At 47.4% G+C, this 23,391-nt stretch overlaps 1 protein-coding gene and 1 pseudogene across 1 annotated transcript; one reads left to right on the top strand and one right to left on the bottom strand.

The window, feature by feature from the left end:
• Positions 1-8,827: 8,827 nt before the first annotated feature.
• LOC143639872 (protein transport protein Sec61 subunit alpha-like) lies at positions 8,828-23,095 on the top strand (annotated as a pseudogene).
• Positions 13,471-14,793, bottom strand: LOC143639868 (autism susceptibility gene 2 protein-like). The gene is made up of 2 exons (XM_077107904.1): positions 14,769-14,793; positions 13,471-14,708 (listed from the first exon to the last, which is right to left on the bottom strand). Exons 1-2 carry the CDS (start codon positions 14,791-14,793, stop codon positions 13,471-13,473), a joined length of 1,263 nt encoding a protein of 420 aa, XP_076964019.1.
• Positions 23,096-23,391: the final 296 nt, after the last annotated feature.

The raw sequence follows: 23,391 nt of genomic DNA, 5'->3' as shown, positions 1-23,391 counted from the left end.
CTGAGCATCTTCTCATGTACCTGTTGGCCATCTGTATGTCTTCTTTGTAGAATTATGCAGTCAAGACCTTTGCCTATTTTTTCTTTGCATGATTTGTCTTTTTGTTATTGATTTGAAAGAACTCTCTGCATATTCTGGATATTAGCTCTTATCAGATGATCTGTAGATCATTCCTCCCATGTCACTGTCTACTATATCTTCACTTTTGCTCATCTTGTGTTAACCAGCAGCACCTTGGACCGTATGTGGTCTGATGATTAATCTTGAGGGGATCTTGGCTCCCTAGGTCTCAGCAGTGCTGAACATGAACTCCCTATGCATGTCTTTGCTCTCTGACTCCTGCACATGGGCCTCGTCTGCCCTTGGCATTCCTTTTGTCTGTTCATAGGAAAGACTGCGAGAGCTTTGCTGAGCATTCTCCATCACTGAGTGCTCAGTGCAGTGGCCTCCTGGGTCCCTGATGTGGCAGCGCCTGGCCTTCCCCATCCCATGGTGACTGTTTCCCACTTGCAGGTGAGGGGCAGAGTCCATCTACTTCCCCACATGCCTATCACACCCAATGAATCCCAGTGGCAGGAAGTGACCTGTCCAAACTCAGACTAAATTGAAAATTAATGGAAATGGCCAAAGCTTTGGACTCTGATTTTCAGGCACTCGTAAAAATAACAGGACACTTTGTTTTCAGAGGAAAACCACTCACAGTGTTCTTCTTGTCTCCTGGGGAGAGGATAGAATGCCCATACTCCCCCTTATAGGTCGTGTTGGCCTGTGGAGTTGTCCTGGGATGTTTTATTATACATTTTGTTTCCTACCTCTCAGAATTAAGGTGGCAGAAGGTGTGAAGATCGCAGCCTTGAGAACCAGCAATAGAGACCAGTGGGCAGTGGGCCACAGCAGCACCCAGATTATGGCCACTTTGGCCTGCATGGGCCACCAGACACCCAGGGCAGGTGAATGGTCCAAGGCCCAAGGCAGTTGAGAGACTGTGTGGGAACCCAGGGCTGGTGGTGGCGTCTAGACCGATGCAGCTCCACTGAGGGGGTCATTGTTCCTTTCCACTTAAATAGTCATTTTTCTGATGTCACACCTGGGGACTGGTGCATGTCTTTGGTCTTAAGCTAGGTTCGTGGCACTGCTGGGGGGCAGCCTTACTTTTACAGCTGGGGCTCGAACCTCAGGTATGTGGGCTGTGCTCAGCTCTGCTGCAGAGAGAGGCCCTCACTGATGATGTTGCATCGGGAAAACTTGTGGGTGACGAGATCCCTTGCCTGAAGTCCCGGCCCTTGCCCTGTCCCATATGTGGGGCAAGCATCTTCAGTGGTTATTCAGGTTAATTACTGTGGCAGCTATGCAGCCACAATCATGGCTCAGGCCTCACCCCGAATGAGGCATCAGCTCCTTATCTGGGTACATGAGCCCCTCAGGCAACTGCTCTGTCACGCTGCATTGTCATGGTATTTTCTCTTTCCTTTCTTCTCTATTAGATTCTTTGAGGACCACAAACACAGGATTTTTGGTGGGTGTGTGAGTGGTGGGGACAGCCTGTTCCCTGAAGTGGCATGGTGTGGCTGCCTCTTCCTGGTGACCCTGACAGCATCAGCTGGTGTTTCCCTATGCCTGCTCTTTCAGGGGAAAAAGGGCCTCAGATAAGTGCTGGTCAGAAGCCTGTTAGGAACCACTGTCTGGGTGATCTGGACACTTCTCCCTTCAATCTCATTCTAGCAGCCTCAGGTGACCACAATGTCTCTGGAAATCTATGTCTATCTGCTGCTCCCCCCTAAATGTTGGGCACCCCAAATCCAGAGCATCCCCAAATCCTGAACATACCCAAATACTGAGCACCCCAATTCTTGATCACATCAAATTCTTAAGTTGTTAATATTAGCTCAGGGCATTCAGCTGCAAGTAATAGATCATCTGCCTGCATATGGCTGCTACAAAAGAATTTTGTCATCTCCCATCCCAAGCAATTCAAATCTGGTTGGTCTTGTTATTGGTGACAAAGTGGTACCACATGTTTGCTCAGTGTTTCTGTCCTTCTACTCCAATCCAGCCAGAGAACTGACCACCATCCTCTACCTCATCTCCTCATGATCACAAAATGGCTACAGCTCTTTCAGGCATTGAAAACTTACCCAGAAATATTCACTGGTGGAAAAGGAGTGGGACTTGTCCTAAGTGTCTTCTTCTACAATCAGTCTTTAGGGGAGTCTTCCCTTAAGAGCTCAACAGTAAGTTGTGGGATCTCTGCCTTTGCCCAAGAAGCAGGTGCTCTTGGGAAGTAACTGTTGGGTAGTATTTTGGGCTTTGTAGTGGGAGATGGTCTCTGCCATCAGGGAATGAAGAGGGGAGAGGGCAGATAGTACTCTTCAGAGTTGGTGTCTGTCAAGGGCTGTGGCTTTATTCTGTTTTGCACAGTGTGTGATGAAGCTTTTCATTACTGTGACCAGGATACATGACCCCCTGCAGCTCTGAGTAAAGAAGGTTTACTTTGTCTTACCATTTCAGAGGCTTCAGTTCATGGTTGACCAAATAGATTGCTCTGTGCCTGAGGTGAGGCAGAACATAATGGCTGGAGGGTGTGGTGGGGAGAGCTGCTCAGCCCCAGGCCTTGGGAGTGGAGAAGGCAGGAGCTGGGGATGAGAGGAACCTTGTCAGGCCACATCCCCAGTGATAACCTTCCTCCAACAGGGTCCCACTCCCAATAATCCATTCCCATCTTCAATCCATCTGGTGCATTATTCCAATGAGGAGGTCAGCACCTGGGGATGGAGTCATTTCCTATGATCCCCACTGTTTCCACTGTTGACCAGTGACGAGTCCTTGCTTCCCCAATGTTGAGAAATAACTCCAGAGAAGCATGCCAAGGCAAGGTCAGAGTGGAAAATTAGAAGTTTATTAAAAAAACAGCAGAAAAGACTTCTCCCAGAGGAAGAAGGGGATCCAAGAGGTGGAATCAGTTGAAGGGAGAATGTGTTCACCTTTTTATAGATTTTGGTGATGGAAGGGTGAATGTGTTCCCCTTTTTATAGTTTGGTGGGAAGGGTTGGGACACAGGTGGACCAAAGAAGTAATCTGGGCATTTCTGAGTAAAGTTTGATGTTCATTAACATTTCTTTGGGATGGGGTATCTTCAAGTCTGTTGGGGGATGTTTCCTGGGCTTCATTAACTTTCTTTGGGATGGGCTGTCTTCAAATCTGTTGCAGACTGTTTTCTGGGCTTCATTAATATTCCGAGAGTTGCTCAGCTTTTCCATAAATTTATTCTCAACATAACCTCCATTTTAGATTTCTCTTGATATTAGACCCGATTTACCTAACTACACTGACTACCTAATTTTAAATCTGGCTTCACCACCTCTGAACATTTCTGCACTGGGGACTAAGCCTTTAGGTGCATAAGACTTTGGGGGACTTTCCAGACCCAAACCATAACAAACAGCACTGCTGTGCGTATTCCTGGTAGAAAAGTTCCTCTCCAGTGCTTGGTTTATCAGGTGGTTTTGTCCATTTGGTCCTGTAACAATGAAGGTATTCAGGCAGGTTGAGTTTTTGATGGACGGGCACCAGGAGCATTGAATTGGGGCTCTAACCTTCTACTCAGAGCCTGTCCCCATGTTCCCATGGTTGTACACCTCTCAAGTGCTCTCCATTCTTGAGGAGGATAGATTGGGGCTCTAACCTTCTACTCAGAGCCTGTCCCCATGTTCCCATGGTTGTACACCTCTCAAGTGCTCTCCATTCTTGACTACATCTGCATCCATCTGTTGATGTGTTCACTCTGATAGAAGCTTTTCTTCCCAGACAGGCCCAGCAGAGGTCCTGGTCATCCATGGCCCTGGGGATATAACTATGATCATGTGATCCCCTAAGCAACTGCCATAGCCATCCCTGAAGTCAGGGGTTCCCATCAACCTCAGCTGAAGGTCTGGGATGGAAGGTGGGAGGGGATCTGGAGGCCATGGACTCTGATGGGGGACTTGAATGAGAATGAGCCAGACAGTCACCACAGTGTCAGGGGTCCTGATACCCCCATAGCATGCTGTGGGTGCCATCTGTCCCTGCATCTTGGGACACTGGGTAGGTGATGGTGTCCAGGTTCCATGCAGAAGGAATTTTGTTGAAATATTTGGTCAAATGGTAATGTTTCAAATGCAGAGAACCACACAAATTCTTGGAGGTTGTTGTCACTGTTGTCTTCTGAGAGCAGAGTTTGAAGTTCTTAGAAGTGACTGAGAAAGAGATGTGTGATTGACAGATTTCTGGCCCCACCCTTTTCCCTAGGTCTGAAAAAGGGCAGGGATTGTGGCTGTAATGTGATATTTTATGCTTATCTAGTATCCCTCTAGAATCCATTCCATAATATAAATAAATAACTGCTTCTTTTTATGCCTTCAGTTGCATTGTGATATCAAATGAGGTGTGAAGCACAGGCCTGTGGAGAAAACTTTCTGCTAACAGGAATGTTTTGAATATATCTCAGCACATCATCTGGCAGGAAGCTGTGATCTCTGAGTTGTGACAACCTTGAGTAGAACTGAGTTTTTAATAGAACATAATGTACAAACTGCCTGAAATTCTGTAATAAGAATTACACATGTTGTTTGGAAATGAATGAGAGTTCCTGCCAACAAATGGCCTTTCCAGTCTCTGTGCTTGCCCTCGGGGGAGAGCCCTTCCCCACAGCTGGGGACCAGGGAGATGTCTGTGCTCTCACTAAGACAAGCTGATCAGTTCCTGTCTGACTCACTCTCTGATGAAACTGTGCCTTCAGCAGTTCTCCCTGGGTTGTCCCATCTGCAAAAGGGTCACATGGACTCTGCAGTGTTGTGTTACCAGTTATTGTGAAGGTGAGACACAAGAAAAAACCTACACAAATGCCACATAATGCACATATGGGAAATGCTAATGCTAATGCTTTTTAGTTTTGCTTAAAGAGGGAATACACAAGAGCAGTGGTGGCATTCAGAATGTTTCCTAATGAGTGGCACAGGCTCTTACCAGCTAGAATAGGTGTGACTTGTAAATAATCACAATGATTTTGCCCTTTCCTTGGCCCACCAGCTGCATGCCAGCTTCAAAGCACACTGCAAGTGCCCTCATGCCCCAGGCTTGACTGGCTCACTGCAGAGCCCAGAGAACTCATTTCTAAATTCTAGTGGTCAAAATGGCTTTTTTAAAAAATCTGCTTTGATTTTTTCTTTTTCCAGAAGGGAATCATGTGTGACTGTCCCTAATATACCCACTAGATGATACTTACATGCCAGGTTTTGGTCACAGATGTGCAGTTCTCCCCTCCTCAGAGGGCTCCAGAACACCTGTGGCCAACTGGCTTTGACTAGTCTCCCCTGAGAGTGAGCAGATAGGCTCCCTTCTGTCACCCGCCTGGTCCAGCCAGCACCTGGCACCTGGCAGGCTGGAAAGGTACTGCTTCCCTTCTCTACACTACTGCAGGCCCCACAGCTAGATGGACACCTAGTGGACTTTTCCCCTCAAAAGTCTTTAATATTTTTATTTCTAAGGATTGGTGCTCATTATAAAAATTTTAAGCTACGAATGGAGAAATCAAAATCTCAGAACCCCTAGTATGACTCCCATTCCAAATGGCTCATCTAAGTCAATGCTGGGCAGAGACAGCTGGCTGGACAGAGTTGGGGGTGAACATCACACCCTGTAGGCGTGAGCTCCTGCTCTGCCTGCTAGGATTCCATGAGATGTCAATTCCCCATTCCCTTCTACTTAAGAGGAGCCAAGAAATCTATTGTGAGATTCTTGCACTTCAAAAAGTATCAACCACCACAAGGTACTGATTTTTGATAGAACAAAAACAATCTATATTTTGCCTAGAAGAATCTCAGTTCACCTCCAAAAGAAACACATAGGAAAAAAGTGAAGAATAAGAGAAAGTTATTTCAAGAAAATGGAAACAAAAATTAAACAGAAGTAGCTATTCTTATATCACAAAATTTGCACCTTAATACCAAGGGATTCTCCTGCCTTAGCCACATGAAGTGCTGGGATTACATGTGTGCACCACCATACCCAGCTGACTTTAGGTTTTAATGCAGTTGGAATTCAATCAAATTATGCAAAAAATCTTTTAATTGTTCAATCATATCCAGTTACCCCAATAACCAAAAGGTTAATTTTTTGTGATTTTAATGTTATTGTTTTGTTATATGAAGCTTTAAAATCAGATTTTTCTTATTTCACCTGATTTATAGGTTAGTGTTATTATCCCTAAATAACCACTGTTATTTACTTATAACATATTTTTATATAAATGCATATTTCTTTGAAGCATAGTATTAAGATGTATAAAGATTAATAAAATCATACTACTACTTCTACTACTAATAATAATAATGTGCAAAAAAATGCAAACATAAAAGAGTAAATAGTATTTGTCAGGAGGGTAGATATTGTCACAGGTAAGAAACCTAAGCCTCTTCAGACCTTTTAATTATTTGATTCTGCACATGCTATATCAATTAGATTTACATATTCATTTAATTTTCAACTCTCAAAGAGTTGTGGTACAAATCTATTTAGTACAAGATAACAAAAATAGAAGATAGTAAGACAGGAAGAAATGTCAGACAGCACAAGTAGTAAACAATAACTCAAATGACACTAGTAAATATTCACCTGTCAAGAACCACCTTAATGGCATAAATTCTCAACACATAAAATTCTATAATAGATAGAACAAAACAAAATCTATATTTTGCCTATAAGAATCTCATTTCACCTCTAAAAAAACACATAGGATAAAAGTGAAGATTAAGAGAAAGATATCTCAAGAAAATGGAAATAAAAATTCGAAGTAACTTTTCTTATATTACAAAAAAATAGACCTTAATACCAAAAGTAAAAATAGAAAAAAAGTCATTATATAATGACAAATGGTTTTAATTAAGCAAGAAACCATCATAAGTATAAATATAAAATCACATAATACTACAACACATAGACATAAGACAGACACTACTTTATCTAAAGGGAGAGAGAGACTTCAATGCATATTAATAGAGGACTTTTAATAACAGTGTTTGAAAAAATGGATGGATTTTTCATCCAAAACATCAAAAAAGAGACACAGGAATTGGTTAGCAAAGATGTTATGTGTAAAATATGTATGCCGTGTTCCAAGCAAAATAAATTTGTCTATTAAAAAAAATATAAGGACAGAATTCCTCTGGTGAGCAGACACCCAGGAGGTAACAGGCACCCTGTTTCCTATGTTTGGAATATTCAGCAGTTTCTTTCAGAAACTAGCAAGATAACTAACACATGTTCAATACCTAGCTGTTGTGGCAATGCCTTGCATGAGGAAGCTCTTTGCTAGAATCTTATCAGCCTCAACCTTGACTTTAGGAACTTAGCTCCTGGGGGACTCTCTTTTTAGACAACCACAGTGTTTTGTCAAGCTCTGCTGCACCTAAAGCTGTCCACATAATAGTAACTTTAAACAATGGACTTTAAACAATGGACCTAACATTGCACATTGTAACCTTAATAGGTAACTAACAAAGAAGCTGTATAATGTTGCTAAATCTGTAGCCTAATGGCACAATGAACAATAATGTAATACTGAATCCAGTGACCTAATGTAACCTACTACTATAAGTAAAGCTGGCAGCTTGGACAAGGAGAATTTCTGCCATTCTGTCATTCTGCCTCTGCACCTTGCTTCTGTTTCTTCTTCTTTATTTACACAGGATTTAAAGTACACTGCAGAGCAGATGGACTCAACAGAACTTAAAAAAAAAAACAAGACAAATTCTTCACAACAGTACCAACAACATTCTCCAGAATAGACACTAGGTTAAGTCATAAAACAAACCTTAAAAAATTTTAGAAGCTAAAAAATCATTTCAAATATTTTTTGTTCTGAACACAATGGAATAAAACTGTAAACCTACAAAAGGAGGAACTTCAGAAACATCCTGTGTGTCTGCAAATAGAATGGAAAATTTTAAAAATTCTTTAGAAAAAATTATGATAGAAACACAAAATGGAAAACCCTATAGCATAGAGCAGGGGCAATTTAAAGAAGATTAGATCAGTACATACCTACATCAAAAAAGAAAGCAACCAAGATTTCCACTTCAAGGAGGTAGAAAATCAAGAACAAGCCAGACCCAAAACTAGTAGAAAAAAAAATACTAAACATCAGAGAAGAGGTAAATAAAATAAAGACTAAAATATTATTTTAAAAATATCAACAACAGGAAGTATGTATGTATGTATGTATGTATGTATGTATTTATTTATTTATTTATTCGCTAGGCTTGAACTCAGAAGCAACCACTCATTGAGAGATGTCTTCAGCTCTAGTTTGTTTTTTTATGAAAAGAAAGGGTCTCATAGAGTGGCTCAGTGCCTTACTTTTGCTCAGGCTGGCTTTGAACTTGTCTTCCTCTTGCCTCACCTTGAGGATCTAAACTATTCATGTCAGTGGTTAAGAGCACAGCTTTGCCATTGAACTCACTTAAGCAGAGGGAAGATCATGATATTGTATAATATGAGGATTCCCAGACATGACACCTGCGGACATATTCACATTGGCTTTGTCCGCAGAAAGGGCTCTGCTTGGTGCATGGTTTGGCTTCTTCTCCTTTTGGGGGGAAAGTTCTGCTGGAGTCTGAACCCAGAGCATCATTCATGCTAGGCAAGTGCTTCCCCGTGGAGCTGTGGCCCCAGCCCTCCTTGGCCTTCCTTGGTGATCAGAGAAAGGATCTGTGGGACTCCATTTTTATTGACTTACTGGGAAACTTTGAGTCCTCTGATTCTGTCTCTTCTGCAGATCCAGTTGGATGAGAAGGTGCTGTGGGTGGCCATCCCCTTCTTCATCTTCTTAGTCTCCTGTGCTGGTGTTGGAGCATGGGGAAGAGGGGGGACACACGTGCCAGTCCTTTGGTTTTTGCTTGTTTCCAGATCCTCTATTTGGTATTATGGCCTCAGATTCTGCGGACCCTTTCTACTGGATGTGAGGGATTCTGGCCTCCAACAGAGGGAGGCTCAGACTCACTCTGCCTCTTTTCTACTGGACCAGCACCATTTAGTTGAATGACAGCCTTTCTGTGGAGCTCAGAGGATGGGCAGCTCTGTGGCCTGGAAAGTCTGCATGTGCCATGTCGAATAGCCTGATCAACTGTGCATTCAGCTTGGGCAACACCATCTTCTTTGGAGTTGGGTTTGAATGCAATACAAAACCTGGATGAACAAGATAAGTCTCTGCTTGAGAATTTCTGAAAACTAGAAAAAACTAGAGTGTTTGAAATCCCTGAAATGAGATGGTGAGTCCACCTAGAATATTCTCTAGAACTTTTCATTGGTTTCTCAGCTATGTCTTTTTCATATCTACGGGTGAAATATACGGATCAAAACCATGAGTGACAGTGGAGGGTCGATTCTAACCAGTCACTGGTGGGTCTGGAAATGATTTTCTTGTGTATGTTGATGGTACATTTAATGGACATGGTTTAAAAATGGGGTTCCAATGAGGTTCCAGTCACTCAGAATCAGAGCTCATCTGAACATGATGGAAAGGGAAGGTTGATTCCCAACTAGATCCAATTGTGCCAGCCCCATCCGCAGACTCAGAAAATGATTGGAATGTTCTCCAGTTTTATGAACTGATGAAGGACGGGACTCTCTGACCTCTGTCCAGCCAGAATGGATCTGTCCATAGGGATGGGAATGCAGCAGGCTATTGAGGGGTATGTGACTTTCCAAACAGAATGACACAGGGTCTGACAGGCTCAACAGAGGGACTCAGTTGTGTTCTAATCTTTGGTTTTAAGGAGTTATTCTATAATTGCTGTAAGAAACCTGAAGCCCATCCTGTGGAGAAGGGGGTCGCATGCAATTCTGTAGGTTCATTTTATTAAATGATGTCTTGCTTTCCTGGGCTCACAGGGGCTTTGTGGCTGCCCCTTTCCTTATGCACATTCAAGTAGCTGGGTATCTCTGCAATTGTCACCTTGGGCCTCATCATGCACTCTTGGCTAGTGCCAAGATGATTGAAGTGGGTGACACCCCAAAAGACCAAGCCCTCTTCAATGGAGCCAAGAAATATAAGAAAGATCAAGGGTACAGTTCTGATGTCTGGTTGACAATTTGAATTGGCCCTAAAATTAGGAGCATTAAAACAGCCCAGTTTGGCCTGTGTGCTTGGCCTGCCAACCCTGTAGGTGCTCCATGGCCTGTTAATGAGAGAGCACTTCTGGGAGGTGCTGGGTATGGGGTAAGGCCAGGCAGGGCAAGGGAGGGCAGGAATGCCCCAGAGGATGAAATTGAAGGATCAGGGCATGGAGGTCACCCCTTCACCAGCCATGATTTCCATACCTCGTGAAGGAGGTGACATCTACTTCAGAGATGTTATAAGAATTTAATCAAAGCCTGGTGCTGTGGAGTATGCCTGTAATTTCAGCAACTCTGGAGGCTGAGGCAGGAGTATCGCCAGTTGGAGGCCAGTCTCAGCAACTTAGTGAGGCCATAAGCAACTCAGTGAGACCCTGTCTGTAAATAAAATTAAAAAATGGCTGGGGAAGGTGCTCAGGGGTGAAGCACCTTTGCTCAGTCCTCAGTACTAAAAAAAATGATTAAACTGAATAATACTCTCACAGTGCCTAGTGCATGGTAGTTATTTAGCAAGTTCTATTTTTTTTTCCTGCATTTAAAAGGATTTAATGAGCAGAACGGTGATCCTCTCAGTCCAGCTCTGCTGTTGATTAGTTTTGTGATGTGGAAGAAATTTAGATAATAGTTCTGCAGTCTCAGTTTCTATGTGCTGTTAAACTAGGTTAAGAATATTGGCCATTTCAAATGATAGGCAGTCCCAATAATGGGGACCAGCCTCAGAGTCAGCCAAGCCTAGCCTCTGTTAACTGGAATGTATTATTTAGAAAACAATGATTACAGTTTTCTACTCTGCCATCTTCCATACAGCATGCCTTAGAGCTCTTAAGTTAGAAGGTTAAATAATTGAGTGAGAAATCCATCTAACTTAAATTTGTGAGTTTCAGACACCAATCAAGATTGTAGAATATATTTATGTATTAATGTATTAATCATTAATGAATTAAGTAATGCATTATTAAATAATAAGTACTTCATTTATTATTCAATGTCTTAAATTAATGAATCATTCTTCTGAAGCACTAATAAGTGGTTTTCTTTTTTTAATTTTTTATTTTGGACATTTTAAAATATACTTGGCTTAGTGCAGTGGTGCACTCCTCTAATCCCAGCAGCTCGGGAGGCTGAGGCAGGAGGATTGTGAGTTCAAATCCAGCCTCAGCAACAGCGAGCCCCTAAGCATCTCAGTGAGATCCTGTCTCTAAATAAAACACAAAATAGGGCTGGGGATGGGGCTCAGTGGTTGAGTACCCCTGAGTTCAATCCCTGGTACCAAAAGCAAAACAAACAAAAAAAATTTTGCAGTATTTTTCTAGAGCCCAAATCAGGTGTTCTTTCTCTTTCTCTCTTTGTTTTTAATATTATTTTTTTGCAAACCTGGAAATGGAACTCAGTGTCTCTACCACTGAGCTACAGACCCAGAAGTTTTCTCCTTATGCTTGATAATTTTTTTTTGGTTCACATTTTTTAATAACATGGCACAGTTTACATTACACAAGAGGCTCCGCCGATGAGAACATGCTGAAGATTCAGTTGCTTCACTTTGCTTTTCACACAGGGTCTAGAAAGGACTTTGTTACATACAGGATAAACAGCAAAAGGTCTGTATAGAACAATCTCTTTACAACACTGAAAGCTACCACTACAGTTCCAGTGTACATATTCCTTGGATTTTTAAAGTCGTTGTCTTTTTAAAAAAAAAAAAGAAACAAAACAAAACCGAAAAAAAAAAAAAAAAAAGAAAACCCCAAAAAACAAAACAAAACACTGCACAACATCTGGTGTTCACAAAATCTGAAGCTCACAACTAAACCTTCAGTTTACTACTAAAATAGATCTCTCTGCTTATTAGAAACAATGGTCTGTAGTTAACTTTTTTTTTTTTTTTTTGCAAAAACAGGATAACAACGTCAGATAGCACTTTAATATACTAGAAGACCAAATGGAACTAATTTTATTTCATACATGTATTTTACAGTCCAGTAGACAAGATATATTGTATTTCTCTGCTAGTAAAGTCATATTCTCTCCAAATATGTAGACAAGAAGTTTAATGTATTATAAAAGTATCATGAAGAGACATTAAAATTGATGCAAACTCAAAAACACATGCGCGCACACACACGACTTCTCCTCTGCCACCTGTCACCTCTGTGAATCTCGATAGCTCTGCGCGGTCGACCTGTCCGGGCTATGCCCAGACCTTGTTACTGACTAGAGTACAGTGCGTCGCGCTGGGAACCCACCTCACACTCAGCGGTTTCTGAATACAGTGAAAACATACCCATCATCTCAGAAAACGCGAAGCTTTCTTTCAGGATCTGTTTGGGTGTAATTAAGTCGCACTGCAAAATGAGGAAGTGTGCATACATATGAAATAGGACACACTTAAAAAAAGGCATGGTTCCCACCAGAGGCGTGTGAGGTCGCGTGACTGGCGGTGACCAATTCTGGCAGCCTGCTCTGTCTGCCAGACACCGATGCCCGCCCCTGATTTTGGCATCTGACCAATCCCACTCTCCCTGGCACTGGTTTGCCTTCCTGGGGCGCACCTGCCCCTGAAGCCCACAAGCAGCAACTTCAGATGCAAAGTTCCAGCCTGGGGTCCCCTCTGCAAAATAGGATGTTTCTCCATTTGAAAAAAAACAAGCAAGGAAAACAGAGTCATATCACCTAAGCGCTTGTTCAGGGAAAATATGACCTTAAGTATGTTGTAAATGGATTTGAAAAGGCTCCTTTGAGTTAGGCGGGCTTTTGTGAGAAGCCCTAATGTTCATTGCATAGTTGAAGGGTTTAGCTGTCTCTAACAATACGGGGAACACAGCCTTAGCAGGCAGTGCCCACTGATATTAGCTTTGCAAATAGCACATTTCAAGAAGTAGTAATGAATTATGTTACTTAATCTTTATCTATTTACATTTGTACAAAGTAAAGCTTTCGTCTCACCCTTTGCATATATGAACCACCAGCTCATGAAGCAATCTCTTTACAGGACTATGTACACGGCCTTCCCTTCCCATCTGAAAAAGCTCTGCGTGATGGATGGTGTGGGCTCCCCCGTCCTCCTCAAATTGGTGTGTGTTGTCATCTTTACTGTTTTGGCTGAAATCAAGAAGTTTCATACAAGGAACAAAGAGTAGGAGACATGAGAACATATGACTTAGCTAAAGGATCTGAAAAATTCCAACATAGAATATACAAAAACATTTCCAAATCTGCACGGAGTCTGTACATGTTTTACAAGGGGAGCGGTGGGGCTGGCCACCGCGTCTGCGCGGGGTGCAGGAGTCCTCCCTGCTCTCGGGGCTCCCTCTGCTCGTCCCCTTACCGCGCCTCGATGTCCTTCAGAGTGTGGGAGGGCGGCCGCTCCCTGATCTCCGCAGACAGAGGCGTAGTCCTGCGTGGGGACACCGGGCGGCCCCCTAGCGTGGAGATGAGCGGGGGCGGCGCACTCAGCGCTGCTGTGGGGGGCGTCTTGTTGAGCAGTCCGTTCTGGTGGCCCGCCGTGGGGCTGATGCGTGGGTAGTGCATGCTGGGGAGGCCCGGCGTGAGGAGGCTGGGGTGCGGCAGGTGGCTGTCCAGGGAGGCGGGGTGCACGGCGTGCAGCCGCGGGTGCTCGTAGTCCTCGCGCAGCACGTGCAGGCGCTCACGCTCGTCCAGGTGGCCGGCCCGCTCGTGCTCCCGCCGCGGGTCCACAGCCAGCGGCGGGTGGTGGTGATGGTGGTGGCTGTAGTCGTGCGGCTCGCGGTCCCGGAAGGATCTGTCGGCCTCGTACAGCCGAGGGGCCAACAGCTGGTGCAGCGGGTCACCGCGCAGCAGGAAGTCCCTGGCCAGCGGGTCCCTGCGGTGCACGTCGAGCTCACGGTGAGGGTCCCTCAGCGGGTCCCGCATGGGGTCCCAGTAGAAGGACGGGTAGGGGAAGCGCTCCCCACCCGGGAGCGGGCTGAGGCCCATGAAGGGGGTCATCATGCGGGTCCGGTCCAGGCTGCCGATGCCACCCATGGGGTGCAGGCCCGCCACGCCCACCGCCATGGGCACCGAGGCCAGCGGGCCTCCGTGGGTACCCGAGGCTGCGCCCGGTGGCTCCGCAGGGCGCGGTGGCTGCGCGGGCTCCGCAGGCAGCTCGTGCTCCTCCCTGCGCTCCTCCTTGACCTTGACCTCGGCGCTCTTCCACGGGTTCTCGTAGGCAGGTTCGCCCTTGCGCGGCTCGGCCTCGCGGCCTGAGGTGCTGCCCGGCCGGGCACTGTCCAGCGCGGGGGTTCGCACATAGGGCGACGGCGCGCGCGCCAGCTGCTTGGCCTCCTCGCCCGGGGCGCAGCCCTCGTGGCCATGCCCGTCCTTCTCGGACGCCGGGCCCTCCTTGGCCTTGTGCTCTTCTGCGGCCAGGTCTTTCCGCGACTCCGGGTGGTCTCTCTCCCTCTCTTTGGGTTTGTCCTTCTCACGAGCCTCTGTGTTCAAATGACCCCTGATCTGCTCGGTGGCGCTGCGGCTCTGTCCCAGGGCGTTGGCCGGGAGGATAGGTGCTGGTGAGGGGTGGCTGGAGTGTCTTTTCTCCACGCTTTCTCAAAGCCTTCAACAGCACCCAGAGTTAAAATGAATACATGTTATTGGGAGTAACTGACGGGTTTCCAAGTCCCCCGAAGGCATTGCCACCAACCGCTGCTAGGCCCGTGAAGGTGGACGGACGATTGAAAGGCTCCAGGTGAGCAGCAGGGTTGAGGAAGTTGCTGTGATGAGGAGGTGGCCCAAAAGGGGTCCCGGTGGGGTGTGCAGCACCAGAGTCCTGGCGGGCGGCGGGAGGGAGTGCGCCCGCCGAGGGCGCCCGGCCCGCCACGCTTGATAATTTTTAAAAATGTTTTTCCATCTTAAAAATTCAAGATTATTTTTTACAAAAAAGAATTTAGGATGACTGGGCTGAGGTTTAGTAGAGCACTTGCCTACCATCCGCAAGGCCCTGGGCTCAATCCCTAAAGTACAAAAAAACCCAAAGGTGCTTTCACTAGATAGCCTCTGAGTTCTCATGTACTTTGACATGTGACAGTTGGACAATCCTTACCAAGTCCCCGGGTGCAGTGTTAGTGTTTGTCATCTGTGTTCCTGTCACACTCTGCTAAGGGTTCTCTTGGGATCCTAGTGTTTGGCATGATTGTTAGCATTGGCCAGTCCATAATGGATGTGATGACGGGCATGGATAGGGACGCCTCAAAGATGAGCGCTGTGATCTGCCTGCTGATCACCACTCAGGTGAACCCCCAATTGCACGCCACTTCCTGAGTGACTGCACCATCCCTCTTTCTCATCAGCAGTACTCAGCAAGAGATGGGGCCAGGCCAGGCTCAGGTCTGGGCTCAGGATTAGACACTGGCCTGAGCAGGGTGAAGCCTCGAGTTGGAGGCTGGACACCACCCAAAAAGAAATCAATCAAATAAAGACACTGAGCCCATCTACAACGAGAAATATTGAAATCAATAAAGGCATGCTGTCCACCTGCACACCCCAAACAATTAAGAAACAAAAACAAAAAATGTAGGGGTTGGGGCTGGGACTCGGTGGTAGAGGCTCAACTGTCGTGCACGAGGCCTTCGGCTCCATCCTCAGCACCCCATAAAAATTAAATAAAGATGTTGTGTCCATCTCCAACTAAAAAATAGATTTAAAAAAATAAAGAATCGAAAGACCCTGGCTTTGTCTTCTGAATTTCCGTGAGGAAGACTGAGAAGGGTCTCTTATTTGGCCTTCATAGCAGAGAGCCCAGTCATTGAAGATGGAAGGAACCAGAGCCCTGAGGCCAGTAATGCAGAGTCCATTTTATTAATTTATTTATTTCAATTCTGCAGTTCTTTGTGGTGGGCTTGATCGTTCTCATTTTGGATGACCTTCTTTAGAAAGGGTACAGCCTGGGCTTTGGCTTCTCCCTCTCCATTTCAAGCAACATCTGTGAAACCATCCTAGGAAAGACCTTCAACCCCACCACCATCAACACCAACCAAGGTAATGGCCCTGCCTCCTGTGGGGCACTTCTGCAGGAAGTTTTCATACCTGCAGAGTATTCCTCTGGGGGAAAATGTCTGTTTCAGAAACACGTCTTCTGAATTTTCAGTGTGCAAAGTTTTAAAAATATAGCTGAGTGCAGAGGCTCAAGTCTGTCATCACAGCAGCTCAGGAGGCTGAGGCAAAAGGATCACAAGTTGGAGGCCAGCCTCAGCAACTTAGTGAGGCCCTAAGAAACTCAGTGAGACACTGTCTATAAATAAAATAAAAAAGGGCTGGGAAAAGGGCTCAGAGGTTAAGTGGTCCTGGGTTAAATCCCTAGTACAAAATAATAATAATAATGATAATAATAATAATAATAACACCTCTTATAAAAATATTTCAAAGACAGTCAACTTGCCACAGAGTAATCCTGCCTCATATTTCTTAGCAGGAACCTGCACTGTAAAGATAAAGAAGTGTTGATTTTAGCCAATTGTCTTTTGGTGGACATTTCAGTCCTTTCTCAGTCACAGGTAGCATCGAAATGAATATCCTTGGGCAATCATCTGCACATATTGTAGCAGTTGTTCTTAGTGAATAAGATTTTAAAAAGGAAATTGCTACACCAAACCACTTGTTCAGGCAAGGAGCAGTTAGTTCGATGATTACAAGTTCAAGGACAGCCTTGGTAAATAAGTGAGACCCTGTGTCAAAAAAGGCTGGGGTAGAATGACTGTTCCTGGGTTCAATCCGCAGTACTGCCAATTTGGGGTGGAAGGCACTAGGGATTGAACTCAGGGACAGTTAACCCCTGAGCCCCGTCCCCAACCCTCTTTTGTATTTTTCAGAGACAGGGTCTTGCTGAGTTGCTTAGAGCCCCAATTTGGCTGAGGTTAGCCATTGATTTGCAATTCTCCTGCTTTAGCCTCCAGAGCCACTGTGATTACAGGCATGCACCATGATACCTGGCTTACAAGTCTTAATAAAATAAAAACTGCAAAACATGTGAGACTTCTTAGGAGAGGGGAAATTGACTTTTTTTCTTTTCTTTTTCTTTTGGCCTCTGAACCCTGAATCTGTTATTTGCTCGGAAGTCTCTCTCATGGAAAATATTTGTGTGCATTTGTGTGTTTTCTTGGAATTGACTGTGGAGCTTATTCTTGGCCTCCAGTGCCATGTCATCAAATTGAGAAAACTGCAGACAGGTCTCTGCAGGGTGCCTGAGGAATCCTATGGGAAGGAGGGTTGGGGACACTTACAGAAGATTAGGCAAAGGGACACCAGACTCTTCCTACAATTTCAGAAAATCTAAGGTGAATTGAGGATCTGGGGGTGCAAAGCAGATGGGCCCCAGCCGTGGATGTGGGGGCAAAAGCTGGGTAGGAGTTGAAGTGTCAGCCAACACCTCCTGGCTTTGGGGGGGGCTGCATTCAAAAGGAGCGGGAGCAGTGTTGGCCACAGGGGGCCAGTCAGCAAAGGCTTGGGCTGCGGCAGCCAGCCAAAGGATCACTTTGCTCTGGAGCAGGATAGTGAGTGAGGGGACAGCTTTGGAAGGAATGATTTGCTGTTCCTGAGAGACAGGCTGAGAAAATGGCTGGGGAAGTGGCACAGCCATCCAGCCTGAGCCAGCCAGTGTGACATCAGAGTGAGGGCCTTAGGACTTAGTGAGAGATGAAGGCCACAGACAACCGAGACATGGAGGTGGCTGCCCTTGGCCAACTCTTGAAACTGGCTGGGGCAGAGGCACTACCTGGGGGGATTTGAGTGGTGCTGTAAGGAGCCCAAATGGTGGAGCCATGGGGACACCCCCAGGATGGGCAAGAAGAGAATGGAGCAGGCACAGGTAGCTTGCAGCTGGAAGGGCCACCTTTTACCAGGAGTGCCACCACGGCTCAGCTTGCAACCTGGAAAGTGGGGTGTGGAAGGGCCCCTAGGGTGGAGAGCACAGCTGGTCCTTCTTCACTGAGGTGGGGGACAGTCCAGGCTGGGAGGGAGGTGGAGAGTACAGACGCCACATGACTCTTGCCCCCAGGCAACACTAGCACATGAAATTAATCCAGTTCACAGAGATTAGCAGGTAGTGATTTGCATGAAATGACCATGTTAAACATTCAGAAGGCTCCTAAGGCCCTCACCCTGACTTTGCTGTGACCCACCTTTCATTCCTGACACTTGTCAGGCAGGTGATGTTAAGCACCAGGAGCTTCTGTGGGTGCTAAGAATACAAAGGGAGATAACATAAGACATGGGAGTGTCAGTGTCATCCCAGGGTCCCGGGTCAGAGTAGAGCAGAGAAGGAAGATGGGGTGACTGGGGAAGAGTGTTATGGGCCCGTCTAGAGAACCCGGCAGGTGCAAAGGCCCTGGGGCAGAGATGAGCTGGTGTGTTTGAGGGTTGGCGTGTGGCTCAGTGGAGCAAGTTAGGGGAGTTCAGAGAGGTCATTGGTAGCAAGAGCAGCCAGGAAAAGTCCCTGCTTTCTCCCCCCTGGGTTCACTTCCTCCTTTACAAAATGCTCAAGCTTTAATGTCTCCAGATTCTTGACCACAGGGACATCAGCTGTTGATCCACACAGCCAGAGGTGGCAGGGAGAGGGGCTGTCAGAAGACCACCATGGGGATGCCAGGGGCCAGGGAAAGCTAGGATAGTGTTTCTGTCACAGAAATCCCGTCCATGTGGTCTTCAGGACAGATGGCCCATCTGAGTGGCCATCCAGAAGGTGATGCGAGTCCTGCAGTCCCAACTCTGAGGTGACAGGAAAATGCTGTCCCAGAGAGAGACTGGAACATCTTAGTCCCCAGCCATTAGCCACTCTGCCCACAGATGCCATGTCTAGGGAAGCACTGGCATCAGGGGCCTTGGTGACAGTGTTTCCCACTGTCCTTTTGTTCTAAAGTCATTCTCACACAATTTCTGAAGTGCTTGGACCTTGTCGCCCTCTGCTGCAGTGTCCTGGGATGATCTGTTGCCTGTTCCTCAGGCCAGGCTCCTTTCAGCCTGTTGCTGAGGCTGAGGCAGGAGGATCTCAACTTGGAGGTCAGGCTCAGCAACAGCAAGGCCTCAGCAACTCAGTGAGATGCTGTCTGTGAATGAAATACAAATAGGCTGGAATTGGGGTTCAGTGGCCAAGGGCCCGTGGGTTCCATCCCTGGTGCCAAAAAAAAAAAATCCAAACAGTGACCCCATGACTGTGGTGCCGTGAGTCTACCAGTTGAGTCTCCTGGCTGATTCTGTTCTCCTGACTCTGCTTTGGCCCGGAGGAGGCCTAAGACCCAGCGGGGTTCAGCCCTTTGTTCTTCCCTTCACATTTGGGTTCTTCTCTGCCAACAGGTATGGAATTGGAGCGTGCCATCATTGCACTATTTCATCTCTGTGCCACGTGCACAGACAAAGTCCAAGCAATTAGTGAGGCTTTCTCCTGCCAGAATCTCCCCGACCTCATGAACCTCATCGCCTCCATCTTTGTCATCGCTGTGGTCATCCATTTCCAGGTGTGTCCAACGTGAGCCCAAGAAGTCTGCAATTATTTTTCTTTATTTTTTTTTTTGGTACCAGGGATGGAACCCAGGGGCACTGAACCCCTGAGCCCCATCCCCAGAACTTTTTATATTTTATTTAGAGTCAGAATCTTGCTGAGTTGCTGAGGCTGGCCTCCAAATTGTAGTCCTCCTACCTCAGCCTCCAGAGCTGCTGATGATGACAGGCCTGCACCACTGTCTCTGGCTTCGGCATAATTGTTTTTTTCTTTTTTTTTCTGTTTAGATATGAATGGCCATAGAGTGGACTTGAGTACATTTTGAAACCAGTTTTTCTGGTCTTTTTTCTGTGTGTGCCCCACACAGTGGTTGTGAGGGAAGCGGCAGGTGCTCTCCAGCAGTGTCAGAAGTTGGGTCCCCAGAGCTGTTGCCACTTCTTGTACCTCTGGACCATAGGGGACAGCAAGGCAGTGAAGAGTGCCCTGTTCTGTGTCCTCAGGGCTTCCAGATGGACCTGCCCATCAAGACTGCGCACTACCAGGGCCAGTACCACACCTACCCCGTTGAGCTCTTCTTCACCTCCAATGTCCCGATTGTCCTGCAGTCCGCCCTGGTCCCCACCTCTACATCATCTCCCAGATCCTGTCGGCTCGCTTCAGCGGGCACCTGCTCATCAGTCTGTTGGGCACCTGGTCTGTCAGTCAGATGTTCCCAAGGAGGGTCTCCTGGCCACAGAGTGGGTGTTGTTGCTCCGCATCTGTGCGTCTTGCTCCTGACCAAGTGTCTCACCCACAGATCTCCTCCCCTGTGTCCTTTCCCAAATTCTGTGCAGGAAGTTTTTTGTAACAAGGACTGAACCCAGGGTCCCTTGACTTCTGAGCCCTGTTCCACCCCTATTTAGACTCAGGGTCTCACTGAGCTGCTTAGGGCCTTCAACTTTCCATCCTCCTGCCTCAGCTTCCTGAGCTGTGGGGTGACAGGAGTGTGTCATTGTGCCCGGCTGCAATCACAGTCTTTGATCTGCTCTGGGTTCATCTTGAAGCTCAGGTACAGTAGATGCAGCGTCCCAGACCTTCTGTTCCTTCTTCCAAGGACAAGTCTTCTGGAGGCCCCGCCTGCACCTATGCAGTTTGTGGCCTGTGTTACTACCTATCTCTGCTGGAGTCCTTTGGCTCCGTGTTGGAGGACCCTGTCCATGTGGTAGTGTACCTCATGTTCATGCTGGGATCTTTGCCTTCTTCTCTAAGATCTGGGTCGAGGTCTTGAGCTCATCTGCCAAGAATGTAAGTATGAACGGACATTCTTAAAGTGGCATTCGGCTTGTTGCTTTGTCACAGTGGTGGTTTGTGACATGCAGATGGACCACCCACCTTGGTGAAACAGTTCAGAGCATTAAGGACAGATGGATGGAGTTCAGCCATCAGCAGCAGGTCTGAGAACCTGAAGCCAGAGTGGAAAATCACACATTGTCTGGTCTCCTTATAGCACCTTGTTGGTCCAGGGACACTTAACCTCTGAGCCCTTGTTAGATTTCATCTGGAGACAGGGTCTCGCTGAGCTGCTCAGGGCCTTGCTAAGTGGCTGAGGCTGGCCTCCAAATTGCGATCCTCCTGCCTCAGCCTCCCAAGCTGCTGGAATGACAGGGGTGCACCCCAGGATTTTGGGCATTTTTAAAGTCTTTGTAAAGATGTAGAGCTGCAGAAAGAGCCCTTTAAGTGTCCAGCAGCTTGAGACCTTTCCCTCTGAAACCACCTCTGAACATATCCTCTGCTCTGTGCATCATGCAGGTGGTCAAGCAGCTGAAGGAGCAGCAGATGGTGATGTGGGGCCACCGGGAGACATCCATGGTGCATGAGCTCAACCGGCGAGTGCAGTACCCACCCCCAGTCAGCAGGTGCGGCTCCCAGGCCTCCAGCACCAGTGGACCTTGTGGTCTTCAGTGTCCATGTGTCTCATTCTCAGATCACAGGGTAGGCAAGGTCCCTGTGTCATTGGATATTTATGAACCTGCTAAGTACTGGATGCTGGGGACATGGAATAAGATGTCTAGCGCCCTCAGCAGGGAGCCAGGTGCATGCAGCCTAGTGACCCAGCATGGGGCTCTGTAGGGATGGTGCTGGCAGCAGGGGACCCTCACCTCTGCTCATGCTAGTGGGATGCTGCCCTAGGCATCCAGGAGCAGTGCCCAGGCTCTGAGCACAGAGTGGGGCTCCAGATGGATCTGAGCTGAAGCGCCAGGCTCTCTGAGGCATGCCTGGAGGCCAAGGCATGAGGATGGCAAGGTGGAGGCCAACCTCAGGAACTTAGTGAGGCCCTGAGTAACTCAGTGAGACCCTGTCTCTAAATATAATACAAAAAAAGAGCTGGAGACAGGGCTCATGGTTGGGGAACCCCTGGGTTAAATCCCCAAGACTGAAAAAAGACAGATGTTGGATGTGGCTGAGAGGCCAGCAGAGCCGTAGAGGGATGGTGGTGTTTGAAGCAGGGAGGTCAGTTCCAGCTGACAAGGCCACAGCAGAGAGGAGGCCAGAGACCAGATGTGCCAGGGTGGCCATAACCTTGGGGTGGAGAGAATGGAGGGTGGGAGAGGCCCCAGGGCACAGGTGTCTGGGGCAGAAGAAGCGCCCTTTGCAGCTGCACCTCATCCTGGATCGAAGGCTGCCCCCAACCTCCCTGGTGCCCTCTGCCATTTTCTCAGCTCTTCCTCTGCCACTCGGCAGTAGCCACCATTAAAAGGGCTGTGTCTACAAAGTCAGGTGGCAGCCCAGGTTCTCCTGTGGGTTCTCAATTGGTGACCTTTCCTGAGAGAATCAACCATGGGAAAAGCCACAGTTGCAAATTTTTGGTTGCTTTTGAGTCCTTGGTAGGGACAGTGGCCATTTCGATAGACATCATCAGGATTTGGGTCTCATAACCAGCCCTCCAGCCCCCTTACTGAGGATCACACTCAGGGTCACTTGACCCCTAAGCTACGTCCCCAGATCTTTTTATATTTTATTTAGAGACAGGGTCTCGTTAAGCTGCTTAGGGCCTTGCAAAGCAGCTGAGGCTGGCCTCCACCTTGTGATCTTCCTGCCTCAGCCTCCTGAGTTACTGGGGTGACAGGAATGGACCACTGTGTTCAGCAGCCTTTCAGTTTGGACTAGTCACAGTCCCCTAACAGGGACTAGGTCCCATAGAATTAGTGGGGTGTTAGCAGAGGATACTTAAGGGAGGTGGTGGGGCCTCCTGAGGTTCTGGTCTCAGTCATGGGCAAGACTGGTGGCCAGGTTGGAGGCTCTGTGGTGGCCTGGGGCTGACCACCTGCCCTCCCCCAGGTACATCCCCATGGCAGCGGCCTCTGGGGGCCTGTGTCTTGGGGCCTCTCAGTCCTGGCTGCCTTCCTGGGCACCATCGGCTTGGGGACGGGGATCCTGTTGGCAGTCACCAACATCTCCCAGTCCTTTGAGATTTTCGTCAAGGAGCCAAGTGAGTTGGGAAGCATGGGCACCCTGCTCTTCTGAGAGCCATGCCTATCCAAGGACCTGGGACGACACTGGGCAGTGCCTCGGAAGGCAGTGGTGGCCGGGGGCAGTGGTGCTGTGTCGCGTGGGGACCTTGTCATCTGGCTGATGTCTGCCCCTCCTCTTCACCATGGGGCAGCCACCCTCAGCAGGGCTCCTCTCCTTCTTCTAGCATTGGCAGCTGCAGCCTTGACAGGGATGGGGAGCACTGTCCCCATTTTCTGTCTGACTTTGGTTTTGGCCTCCCCTCCCACCCTCAGTGATGTGTGCAACCACCGTGGTGTCTCTGGTCTCCA

The sequence above is a fragment of the Callospermophilus lateralis genome (genome assembly GCF_048772815.1).
Source record: "Callospermophilus lateralis isolate mCalLat2 chromosome 11 unlocalized genomic scaffold, mCalLat2.hap1 SUPER_11_unloc_3, whole genome shotgun sequence".
In the NCBI taxonomy this organism is placed as follows: Eukaryota; Metazoa; Chordata; class Mammalia; order Rodentia; family Sciuridae; genus Callospermophilus; species Callospermophilus lateralis.
Note: the sequence above shows the minus strand (reverse complement) of the source record. Positions and strands in the feature narration are given on the sequence as shown.

What these genes read in the sequence shown, in the direction of transcription:
- LOC143639868 (XM_077107904.1), bottom strand. Translation starts at nt 14,793, where the DNA reads ATGCCTTCGGGGGACTTGGAAACCC. An exon ending in TTCGGGGGACTTGGAAACCC is followed by an intron (nt 14,709 to 14,768) that starts GTCAGTTACTCC and finishes GAAGGCTTTGAG; the next exon opens with AAAGCGTGGAGAAAAGACAC.